The following is a 12988-nucleotide window of genomic DNA, read 5'->3' on the forward strand; positions in this document are numbered from 1 at the left end:
TCTGAACACATGAATCAAAAGACACACAGTTACAGAATGGATTTAAAAAACAAGACCCATCTATATGCTGCCTATAAGAGACTCACCTCCAACCCAAAGACATACACAGACAAAGTGAAGGGATGGAAAAAGATATTTCAGGCAAACAATAGGGAGAAAAAAGCAGGTGTTGCTGTACTTGTATCACACAAAATAGACTTCAAAACAAATAAAGTAACAAGAGACAAAGAAGGACATTACATAGTAATAAAGGGGTCAATCCAACAGGAGGATATAACCATTATAAATGTCTATGCGCCCAACACAAGAGCACTGACATATGTGAAACAAATACTAACAATTAAAGGAAGAAATAGAATGCAATGCATTCATTTTAGGAGACTTCAACACACCACTCACTCCAAAGGACAGATCAAACAGACAAAATAAGTAAGGACACAGAGGCACTGAACAACATATTAGAACAAATGGACCTAACAGACATCTACAGAACACTCCACCCAAAAGCAGCAGGATACACATTCTTCCCAAGTGCACATGGAACATTTTCCAGAATAGACCACGTACTAGGCCACAAATAGAGCCTCAGTAAATTCAAAAAGATTGAAATTGTACCAACTAACTTCTCAGATCACAACGGTATAAAACTAGAAATAAATTGCAAAAAGAAAAAGACTCACCGACACATAGAGACTTAACAACATGCTCTTAAATAATCAATAGATCACTGACCAAGTTAAAACAGAGATCAAGCAATGTATGGAAACAAATGAAAAGAACAGCACAACGCCCCACTTCTGTGGGATGTAGCGAAGGCAGTTCTAAGAGGAAAGTATATAGCAATCCAGAACTATTTAAAGAAGGAAGAACAATCCCAATTTCCCAATTGAATAGTCTAAATTCACAAGAAAATAAGAGTCTACACATGAACAGAATCAGAAATAAGAATGGAAAAATCGCTATGGATACCACAGAAATACAGAGATTTATTTGAGAATACCATGAAAAATTATATGCTAACAAACTGGATAATCTAGAAGAACTAGACAACTTTTAAGAATAACACAACCCTACAAGACTGACCCAGGAAGAAACAGAAAATATAAACAGACCAATTACTGAAATAGAATCAGTAATGAAAAAATCTACCCAAGAACAAAAGCCCCGGACCAGATGCATTCACCACTGAATTTTATGAGACATTTAGAAAAGACATAATACTACCATTCTCCTTAAAGTTTCCAAAATTCAGAAGATGAGGGAATACTTCCAAACTCATTCTATGATGCTGGCTCATTCTATGAAGCCAGCATCACTCTAATACCAAAACCAGGCAAAGACACCACAAAAAAAGGAAACTACAGACCAATATCCCTGATGAACATCGATGCAAAAGTACTCAACAAAATATTAGCAAACCAAATTCAAAAATACATCAAGAGGATCAATCATACACCATGATCAAGTGGGATTCATCCCAGGAATGCAAGGACGGTACAACATTCTAAAATCCATAACATCATCCACCACATCAACAAAAAAGGACAAAAATCACATGATCATTTCCATAGATTCTAAAAAAGCATTCAAGAAAAATTCAACATCCATTCATGATAAAAACTCTCAACAAAATGGGTATAGAGGGCAAGTACCTCAATATAATAATGGCCATATATGACAAACGCAACAGCCAACATCATACTTAACATTAAGAAGCTGAAAACCTTTCCTATAAGATAGGGAACAAGACAAGGATGCCCTCTCTCCCACTTGCATTCACCATAGTAGTTCTAGAGAAGTTAAACTTTCACTCTTTGCAGATGACATGATATTGCACATTAAAAAACACTATAAAGAGTACCTACAACATTCTTCAATGACCTAGAGCAAATAGTTGTAAAATTCATATGGAACCACCAAAGACCCTGAATAGCCAAAGTAGTCCTGAGAAGGAAGAATAAAGCTGAGGGGATTACACTGCCTGACTTCAAGCTCTACTACAAAGCCACAGTAATCAAGACAATTTGGTACTGGCACAAGAACAGACCGGTAGATCAATGGAACAGCATAGAGAGCCCAGATTTAAACTCACACATATATGGCCAATTAATGTATGATAAAGGAGCTATGGATATACAGTGGGGAAATGGCAGCCTCTTCAACATCTGGTGTTGGCCAAACTGGTTAACTACATGTAAGAGAATAAAACTGGATTATTTTCTAACTCCATACACAAAAGTCATCTCAAAAAGGATCAAAGACCTGAATGTAAGTCATGAAACCATAAAACTCTTAGATGAGAACATAAGCAAAACTCTTGAATATAAACGTGAGCAACTTTTTCCCGAACACATCTCCTCGGGCAAGGAAAATAAAAGCAAAAATGAAACAAATGGGAGTCTACATCAAACTAAAAAGCTTCTGTAGAGCAAAGGACACCATCAGCAGAACAAAAATGCATCCTACAGCATGGGAGAATATATTTGTAAACGACATATCCGACAAGGGGTTAACATCCAAAATATATAAAGAACTCACCCGTCTCAACACCCAAAAAGCAAATAACCCAGTTAAAAAAATGGGCGGAGGATATGAACAGACAATTCTCCAAAGAAGAAATTCAGATGGCCAGCAGACACATGAAAAGATGCTCCACATCACTAATCATTAGGGAAATGCGAATTAAAACCACAATGAGATACCACCTCACACCAGTAAGGATGGCCAGCATCAAAAAGACTAAACAAATACTGGCGAGGATGCAAAGAAAGGGGAACCCTCCTACACTGGTGGTGGAAGGTAAATTAGTTCAACGATTGTGGAAAACAATATGAATTTTCCTCAAAAAACTAAAAATTAAAATGCCATTTGACCCAGGAATTCCACTCTTAGGAATTTACCCATAGAAAACATGTTCTCAGATTGAAAAAGACATATGCACCCCTATGTTTCTGGCAACACTATTTACAATGGCCAAGATATGGAAGCAACCTAAGTGTCCCTCAGTGCATGAGTGGATAAAGCAGAGATGGCACATATACACAATGGAATACTATTTAGCCATAAGGAAGAAACAAATCCTACTATTTGCAACAACATGGATGGAGCTAGAGGGTATTACGCTCAGTGAAATAAGCCAAGCGGAGAAAGACAAGTACCAAATGATTTCCCTCATTTGTGGAGTATAACAGCAAAGCAAAACTGAAGGAACAAAACAGCAGCATACTCACAGACTCCAAGAAGGGCCTAGCGGTTATCAAAGGTGATAGGTGGGGAAGGGCAGGTGGGGGGTAGGGAAAAGGGGATTGAGGGTATTATGATTAGTATATGTGGTGAGAGGCTCATGGGGAAGACCGTGTAGCACAGAAAAAACAAGTAGTGATTCTGGCATCTTACTGCTCTGATGGACAGTGACTTCAATGGGGTATGGGGGCACTTTATCATATGGGTGAATGTAGTAATCACAATGTTTTTCATGTGAAACCTTCATTAGAGTGCATATCAATGGTACCTTAATAAAAATAAATAACCAAATAAAAATAAAACAAAAGAAACTACAAATGCTGGCCAGGGTGCAGAAAAAAGTGGAACCCTTATACACTTGGTGGATATGTAAATTGGTGCAACCATTGCAGAAAGCATTTGGAGGTTCCTCTAAAAATCAAAAATAGAAATACATTTGACCCAGTAATTCCACTTACAGGAATTTACCCAAGGAAAACAAGAGCCCTGATTCGGAAAGACATATGCACCCCTGTTTTTATTGCTGCACCAGTAACAATAGCCAAGACATGGGAGCAATCTACTTGTCCATCAGTAGATGAGTGCATAAAGAAGGTGTGGTACATATACGCAATGGAATATTATTCAGATATAAAATGAAAAGAAATCTGCCATTTGCAACAACATAGATGGTTCTACATGGTGTTATGCTCAGTGAAATAAGCCATGTGGAGAAAGAAATACCAAATGATGTCACTCGTTTGTGGAGTATAAAAACAAAGCAAAACAAAAGGAACAAAATAACTGTAGACTCAGACACCAAGAAGGGACGGATGGTTACCAAAAGGAAGGGATTGGCAACCATGGTTGGGGAGGGAGAAGAGGATTAAGAGGCCCAATAATTCACAATCACAACATAGGTAGGTCACAGGGACAGTAATACAGCAGGGAGAATACAATTAATGACTATGACATCTTGCTGTGTTGATAGACAGTGACCGCATGGAGGGGTTGAAGACTTGATAATATGGGTGAATACTGAACCACTGTTGTATATTTGCAACTATTATAAGATTGTATTTTGATATTTTAATAAATAAAAATAATATGACAACCAAAACACATTCCTTTGTTAGCATATACTTTTGGGTGCAGCAGAAAACATTGCTTATGACTTAGGTAAATAGTTACTAGAGCAAATTGCAAATTGAAAGTACAACTTTTCCAAGGAAAAGGAAAAGGTGTTTACAGGCTGGGGATCTTGGTAGACTCTATTTCAATATTGAAATGCATAAAGAACTACTTTCATGAGCAATTAAAAATGAGAAATACCTACAAAGACATATTCTGAACAGTATGTCACTAAATTTTTTTGTGTGCAAAAGCTGAATTTAAACCACTGATGGAGGGGCCACTGGACTGGAATTAAACCCCACCAAAACAAATTGGGAGATAGGAAGATAAGGTTATATGGATAGCAGCATGCATGAAATCATTAACTCTAGTCTTGAAAACTGATGGCAAAAGAGATTAATTCAAGGCTGCAAATTGGAAATCAAAACCTTTATATTACAGTAAGTGCAAGGTGGTAATCATCTTTTATTCTCCAAAGAAGACACATTGATTATATTGTGGTAAAATACTTTTATAAAGCTGACTAACTTCAGTATAAAAACAAAGCAAAACTTCAAGAGTGAACCTCACATCTTTTTTTCACCAAAAATCAAGTGTTTAAAATATGTTATCTTTATTATTAGAATGACAAGTGGTTGTCTACTTAGCATATAGTTTTGGGGAAAAATTATGCTTCATCTGTTCCTTCAGTGTTAAGCAATAGGTTAACAAGGTGTTAGGAAATAACTGATTTTTTTAAAGAAACTCACGTAATGAAAAATATTCTCTGAGAAGTTTATATCACTATGTGATTTTATTAAAAATGATTTGTTAACGAATATTCTTGTATCTCTACAACTTAACAGCTTTACAGCAGTTTTCTAACAAAAATACAAGCAGTACAGATTCTGGAGCATGCTTATGTGGATTAAAATCCCAAATCTAACACTTATTAATTATGTGATCTTGGGGTTTAGTCAGTCAGTGCCTCCCTTTTCTCATCTGTTAAGTGGAAATGATAGCATTTGCCTCACAGTATTATTTTGAGACATAAATGGATTAATTGGGAAAGGCTATATAAGTGATAGCAATACAACCAGTTTTTTAAAACTTTGTCTTTTTAGTGAATCCATTTGTTAATAAAAATACCCAGAGAAACTAGAACTTTCAGATTTAGTTTCAGGAACACTGGTTAATGTTGAGAAAGATTAAATTTTACTGGTTACATTTTTATAAAAACACTTGTATTTATAAAAGATGAGTTTGAAAATTAATGTCATGATTTAGTAAGCATGGTCAATAATAAATGTCCTCCTTTGGATCTCTGTACCTTTCTCAGATAACCATAGTTTTTAATACTAAGTATTAGAATAAATGAAATTAGATTATTCAAAAATAAGCATATTCAGTCATATTGCTGTAAAGTAGTTATGTTTTACAAATGTATATACTATGAATAATATGTTATATATAAGATTTCAAATAAACATTTTGGACTGTATGCTCAGTGTTTTCTCATACAAGTATAAGAAAAACAAACCCACTGCCGGAAGAGTGAACAGCAAACCCCTCTACCTGGCATACTTAGATATTCTATTTAAATGAGTTACTGCATATTCCATACATGGATTGCCATCTGGGTATTGGCATTCCTTTATGTTGCATTATTTGCATTATTTGGATTATTCTTAATGAGATTTTAGAATCCTGTAAACTAATTTCATAGACATCATAGGAATCATCAGTCCATTGTATCTTGTATATATTTTTCAGCAGTTTTAAAAGGTAATGATAGTGGATCTAATGATTATCAAAGCCTTTTTATTGTCTAGATTTAAAAGAATGGAGCTATTTGCTGTTCAAGGTGTAACTATTAAATCCCAAGCCATTATATACTTTGTGTGTAGTCATTGTACATTTATCTCATTGTTCTCTTAAGAATATTATTTTTTGTGTGTGTGTATATATACACACACAGGTATGTTGGAAGGTGAAAGCAGATAATGTTGGGAGGTAAACATTGGAAGGGTGTATACACATACACACATATGAGGTTAGTAGGGATTTTTGTCCCATATGACAGTGAGGGAAAGGGGTTTAGTGATTTAGCCCAAAACCACATGGTTAATACATTATTAAATTTGTATTTGGAGTTAAATGTAGAGAGACAGAATAGCAGTATATACACATACATACATGTGCATTCATAGGTAATCTGTTTAACACACTACTAACAGATTTATTCTAATAAGACTATTATAAGTTACATATTTTTGTAAAGTCTGTATTGTGTGTATGAGTTGGAGAAGACAAAATGTGAAATTATAATGTAGGCCTGTAAGTAGGAAAAGATATACTTTACAAATCTTAGGATCACTTCTGTTTTAAGTAATGTCTACTTCAAATAATGTTGGAAGTTTTTGGCCAGAGGTAGTTTGCTTCATGTTATGTCCAAGCCCCTACTAATTTCTAATGCTAGACAGACTACATCAAGGGTAGATTTCTTTTTCTTCATCTTCTTATATCAGTGCCTATCATGAGTCTAAAATAAAGTAAAGATTCTATTGCTAATACAATAAAATATCTCTCTCTTGCTTTTAACAATTTCATAGTATCATTAGAAAAGCCATACACTTGAACTGTAAACAGGATTAGAAATTTCACAAGAAAGTTTGTGACAAATGGCCAAATTCATGGCAGTTTTAAATGTTTAGAGATATAAGATTGTATATACTTAAGGAAGAGGAAAGGGGAAAAGTGACAGTGAAGCAAATGTGTGGTATTTAAGCTAAGAAAAATATGAGTACAGGTCATTTCAGATATTGAACATCAGTAGGGGAGCAGATGGTTCAGGGTACAAAGAAAAAACACCCTAAGCTCCCTGGCTGCAATACTTTTGAAAGTCCACAGTAAGTGCAGCTTAGGCAAAGACAGAAATGGTATATATGACCATCTGTTGGAATCAAATGATTATATATGTGAATAAAAGAATAGAAGATTGAGATTAATTTGTGGAAGACATTATTTGTCATATAAGGAAGTCATTAGTCTTTATAGATGGTAGGCAAATGCCTGAATTTTTTGTAATAGGAATGTAAATTAATTAGGTACAGATATGTTGAGAGGTGAGCATTGGAAGGGTAACCATTGAAGGTAAGAATTTCTCCTAGTGTCCCATTTACATGTCTATTTCTACTATTAGATTACAGCGCAGTTTTCATAAGTAGAAACTTTTGTTTGGTTCTATGTACTAATCTCCTAAAACTGTCTGGACATAGTAGGTATTCAATAAATCTTGATTGCCTGAAGACCATTCAAGAGAGGCTAGTTTAGTAATCCACCTGGCTCCTTGGTGGAGACTAACAACAAATGGAAGGGAAAAAGGACATGGTAAGTAGGGAGCCAGTTTTCCTTAAAAACATACGCTGTAGCAGAGCTGCTCAAAAGTAAGACATTTACCTCAGTAGGATAGCTGGGGCAAATAGTAGTATGTATGCCTATTTATTTTAAAGCTTTTTATGGTACATTATTAAGTCTCATCTAGGTAAGCATTATTTTTTGGTTAGTTACTTTTAAAGGTATTAAAATCAAACAAAACTGAAGCTTAAACCAAGATAATCTTCCTTGTTTTTCTGCAGATTTTATTTTAGTGACAAATCATAGTATATTTCTGTATGAATGTCACTTCTATCCTTTTTTCAGTTTCCCCCCTTTAAAATATCTTATTTATATATAGTGCTTTGTAGCTAGCAATCTGTTTTTCACATCTTATTTAAACCTTAAAAGAACCTATGTGAGGTTAGTGGGAATTTTTGTCCCATATGACAGTTAAGGAAAGGTGGAAAGGTGTTTTGAATGATTTAGCCCAAAGTCACCGTGGCTAATACATGATTATATTTGTATTTGGAATTAAGTGTAGAGAGACAGAATAGCAGAGCGTTTGTGAGAGCAGGCTGTGAAATCCACTGGATCTTAGTACTGGTTTCACCACTTAGTAACCCTATGATCTTAGGCGATTTATATAATCTTTTTATGGCTTCAGTTTCCTTGGGTGTAAAATGGGGTATCTTACTTTAGTTCATTCATGTAGGTTTGACCTATCTAATTTGAAGCCACTTCCCATATGTGGCTCTTTATTACTCTCTTTCATACTATCCTAATAGTTTTTTATATTAATTACATTTTGAAATGATAGTATTTTGAATATGTTGGGTTACACATGTTATTAAAATTATTGTTAACTGTTTCTTTTAACTTTTTAACATGTGTCTGCTAGAAAATTTAAATTACATATATGTGTCTTGCATTATATTTCTCTTGGACAGTTCTGCTTTAGACCAGAGCTTGGCAAACTGCAGACTCCCAAATCTAGCCAGATGCCTATTTTCATAAAATGTTATTGGAACACAGTCATACCCATTCAATTAAATATTTATGTAAAGATTGCTTACTCCTGCTCTAGTTCGTAACTGACAGATGCTCTGTGTTTTCTTTACTTAACAGTGAATATGAGAGACAGTCAGAAAGTAGCTTAGTGGCATAATTAATGAATTACATACTTAAAAGTGGTAAATACTATGGTATGTGGATGATACCTCAATTTTTTTTAAGTGAATTCCAGCCTGGTTTGGTAGATGTAGTAAAGCAGTACATTAAATATGATAGTTAATAATGAGAACATGCAAAGAAACAAACAAATGCAAATCAAGTATGGTGAACGTAAAAAAATTGTTTTAATTGTTCTTTATGTACTCCCATTGTCAAGTATTTTTAATTGCCTCTAAGAAGTCATGCCACCTGAGAATATTTGCAAGTAGTTTACTGATAAGAAAACCAATTAACCATCATTTACTGCTTACCCAAACTGTCATTTACACCTTACCCATAAAAAAGGCTTATTATCAAGATACACTCTTTTTATTTTAAACTTAATAAATAACTCTAAGATAATGTACAATAATACATACATAGCCAATCTCAGTAAATAGTCAAATGAGTAAATACGAAGTATAAATAAATAAAATCACTGCTTTATGAAAATTAGTACTCTTCTGGAAGCTCTTACCTAACTATAGAAATTCTGTCTTTCTGAAGTTTTTATTTTTAGCAAGCTGTTGAAGGAAGAAAATAGTATTACCAGAAGGGAATTGGAAGGCTCTTCATAAATGTCCATATCCTGTATGTGTTTAGGTATTTTTTTCTTTAAGGAATTACTAAGCATCTACCATATACAAATCCCAGATATTTTCATATTGCTTTGAAACTGATAAAATATTATCTACTTTGTTCAACTGATTCATTAATTTGTTATATGTAGGGTATGTGCACAATCTGCTTTATGAAATCTATACAGCAATAATCAGTTCATCATTTCCTTCTGAACACAGCAACAGGTTTTTATTTCATTGCTCTGAAAACACCTGGTTTTATAGTACCTTATTTATTATGTCAGTTAGGATAGCATGTTTCTAAGGGCACAGACTTTGGAACCAGATAGACCTATTTCCTAATTTGACTCTATTTACTAACTTAATATGACCCAAAACAGCCTATTTAATATTTAACATCTCTAAGTCTCCATTTCTTTGTCTGTATAATGGAATAATACCTTCTCCAGTGAGTTTTTTTTTTAAAGCAATAAAGAAGAAAACAAGTGTAAAGCACTTAGCACATACTAACTACTCTAAGTTGTAACTTCATATTATTATTGCTCTTTGATGTGTTTTTTAATCAAACATTAAATATTTTTGGTTGTCAGCATTATACATTTCATTATGTATTTGACTGACTCCTGCCTTTTCAAAAACATAATGAAATATTAAGTAACATTCTATTTTGCTTTCAGTCAAAGAAAAATAAGAAGAAATCAAAGTCAGATGCTAAAGCAGTGCAAAACAATTCACGCCATGACGGAAAGGAAGTTGATGAAGGTACTTGAGCAAGTGAAAGGATTATAGAAAAAATTTTAGTCCTTTTTTACCAAGGTGCATTATATAAAAGCTGCATTTGTTTCACTTAATCTTGTATCCAGCTCTTTTTTAATAACTATAGATTTTAATCTACAAATATGTAACACTGTTAGTAGACACTATTTAAATTATCTGAATTATTTAAGTATCTAATAGTGCTTTTCCTGAATGGAACTGCTATAAAATTTAAGGTCTGGTTCCTTATCTTGAGAAACTGAAAAGCCATTTGTTTTGCCTTTGTTTCCAGAAGTGATCTGGGTCTTTCCCCGGTACTTGTAAATATACACTCTCTATAAGGCTATAAACAAAATTGTTCAGTAAGCCCCTTATTGACATTACCAAAAAAAAAATTAATTTATGTTACACTCATCAGTTCTGTCCAGCAAGATAAAAAGATGTATAAAATGACTTACATCTATCGTTTTGTCAAACCATAGATGACAGATTTGATTAAAATTGCAAGAACAAATAATGGAAATAATGCTAGTTAGCTACCTAAAACAACATAGCCTGTAGAATAGATTCTTAGGATAAATTAATATAATCACACTGATTTTAGTTTAACATTTAAACTTATCATATTTTGTGTGCCTCACCCCATTTTCCCCTCCAAAACTACAACTTTTTTGTCTTCCCCTTGCTGAATAATTTTTTTTTTTCTGGGGCTATGTCAGGAGCCTGGGAAACTAAAATTAGTCACAGAGAGAAACGACAGCAGCGTAAACGTGATAAGGTGCAGACTGATTCTGGTTCATTGGATTCAACTATCCCTGGGATAGAAAATGCCATCACAGTTACCACCGAGCAACTTACAACTGCATCATTTCCTGTTGGTTCCAAGAAGAATAAAGGTATATTAGTGGAACATAAGAGTGATACATCAAATCCTACTCCTTTTAATCAGATGTACAAAATACCATTACGTCACAGTCTATTTTGAACTGCTTATTACATCATTGTGCTGATATACCCTTCTTCATGAGAGCATTGTAGACCACATACTGGTTTACCTGATAACCAGCAGTGTTACTTGTTACATACTGCCTAATGAATGGCCTATTAACTTAAAATTGCCTTTCTGCCTTGAGTCACTTGAGAAAATGATGTTGCCTTTCTTTCTCGTCTTTATTGCTTTGCCCCAGCTCTATTACATTTCCATTTCTTATATTGGACAAGACACTAATTAAATGGAATTATTTGTCACCATTCTGCATGTTTGTGCTTTCATTCCAAGATGAAACTGGATATTCCATGTTCTGGATATTGCAGGTTCTATCTTGACTTCATAGTCAAGGTACGCCCTGACTTTTTGAGAATGCCATAGATGTTTGAGTAAAGCTAGACTGGAACTTCAGGGGTTATTAAGCTAATATTCTTCAGATGCTCAAACTTTCCAAAATTGAAGGCTTCTTGGTAGCTCTTTACATTGTTAAAATCATTTTTGCCCTGGAGACATCATTCTGCAGTGATACTGTTCAACTTGCTTCTTCTGTCACCTTTTTATTGTCTGCCCACCCCCACTCCAGACCACTTTCTTTTTCTCCAAAGCCTTGTTACCTTTTATATTTTTGTTTAATGACTTACTGGAATTTATTGCTTTGATACAGCAATGACTTCTACTTACCCATTCTCACTATCACATATTAGCAAGCCACGCTTTAGCGCTTCTATTGGTGACTTCTTCAGTTTTGAGCATGCCTTCCTTTCTAGCACACTCCTGTGTCATGATGTTTTTTTTATGCATTTTGATCATTATGCTTGTTAGTGAAATAATATCTTTGTTATAACATGTATTCTCACCTCATGCCATATTTCCTAAGTCCTGGTCGCAAATACTGACAGAGTTCTTCTTAAATTGATGTGTTTGCTTCCAGGATTGTTGAAAAGGCAGCTGGTATTTTGAGAGGTGGCAAAGTTGAATCCAATTACAGAGCCCAGTTCTCTAGTTCCTACTTAAAAGAATCTTGATAACCCTTATAGAACAGCAGACTCTATATACTTGGGCAGTTTTCCAGGTCCTTTATTGGCATTTTAGTTGACTAAAAATATGGTAACTAGAGAAGTCAGTACCTTAAGGACAAGTGAAATATGTTGTGAGTAAAACTGACTCTTTTCCAGTATAACAATTTAGTACTTGAAGGAGCAATTTATTAAAAATATTAAGTAAAATTTAATTTGTATGTTACTTCTAATTTAATGTGCATAGTAGACTATTTAGTATTAAATAAATTTTATTTCTATTTCAACCAGGTGATTCTCATCTAAATGTTCAAGTTAGCAACTTTAAGTCTGGAAAAGGAGATTCTACACTTCAGGGTGAGAGAAATTACATGTAACTTAAATTGAAGGCCCATCAACATAGAAACTTATATACATGTCTCTTTCCTCATATGAATGATACAGGAGGAAAAAAAGGCTTAGAAATGATTTTTAATTACTAAAGTAACATAATCACAGTCCAGAGATTTTGGAAAACGGATAAGAAATATCACTCCCACTTCTAACAGTCTTTGGTATGTTCTAGTTGTTTCTCCCCTTCCCCCATATGTAAAAATACTATTTTAGTAATAGTTTATATGCAATTTTGACTCTTGCTTGCATTATTGAAGCCAATAGAGAAAAGAAGGATTTTTGTTTGAGACTTGGGTTTAATATAGGGACATATGGGATAAAAGACCTTAACC

At 34.1% G+C, this 12988-nt stretch overlaps 1 protein-coding gene across 3 annotated transcripts in view; it reads left to right on the forward strand.

Moving 5' to 3' along the window:
* The window catches only part of MTDH (metadherin), an 89737-nt gene that overhangs the window by 48443 nt on the left and 28306 nt on the right, over positions 1–12988 (forward strand). For all 3 annotated transcript variants that reach the window (XM_036995249.2, XM_036995251.2, XM_036995250.2), the window contains exons 3-5: positions 10181–10265; positions 10979–11155; positions 12555–12620. In XM_036995249.2, the coding sequence (XP_036851144.1) occupies positions 10181–10265; positions 10979–11155; positions 12555–12620 (328 nt within the window). The remainder of the gene's footprint in view (positions 1–10180; positions 10266–10978; positions 11156–12554; positions 12621–12988) is intronic.

The sequence above is a fragment of the Manis javanica genome, chromosome 2, assembly GCF_040802235.1.
Source record: "Manis javanica isolate MJ-LG chromosome 2, MJ_LKY, whole genome shotgun sequence".
Classification (NCBI taxonomy): domain Eukaryota; kingdom Metazoa; phylum Chordata; class Mammalia; order Pholidota; family Manidae; genus Manis; species Manis javanica.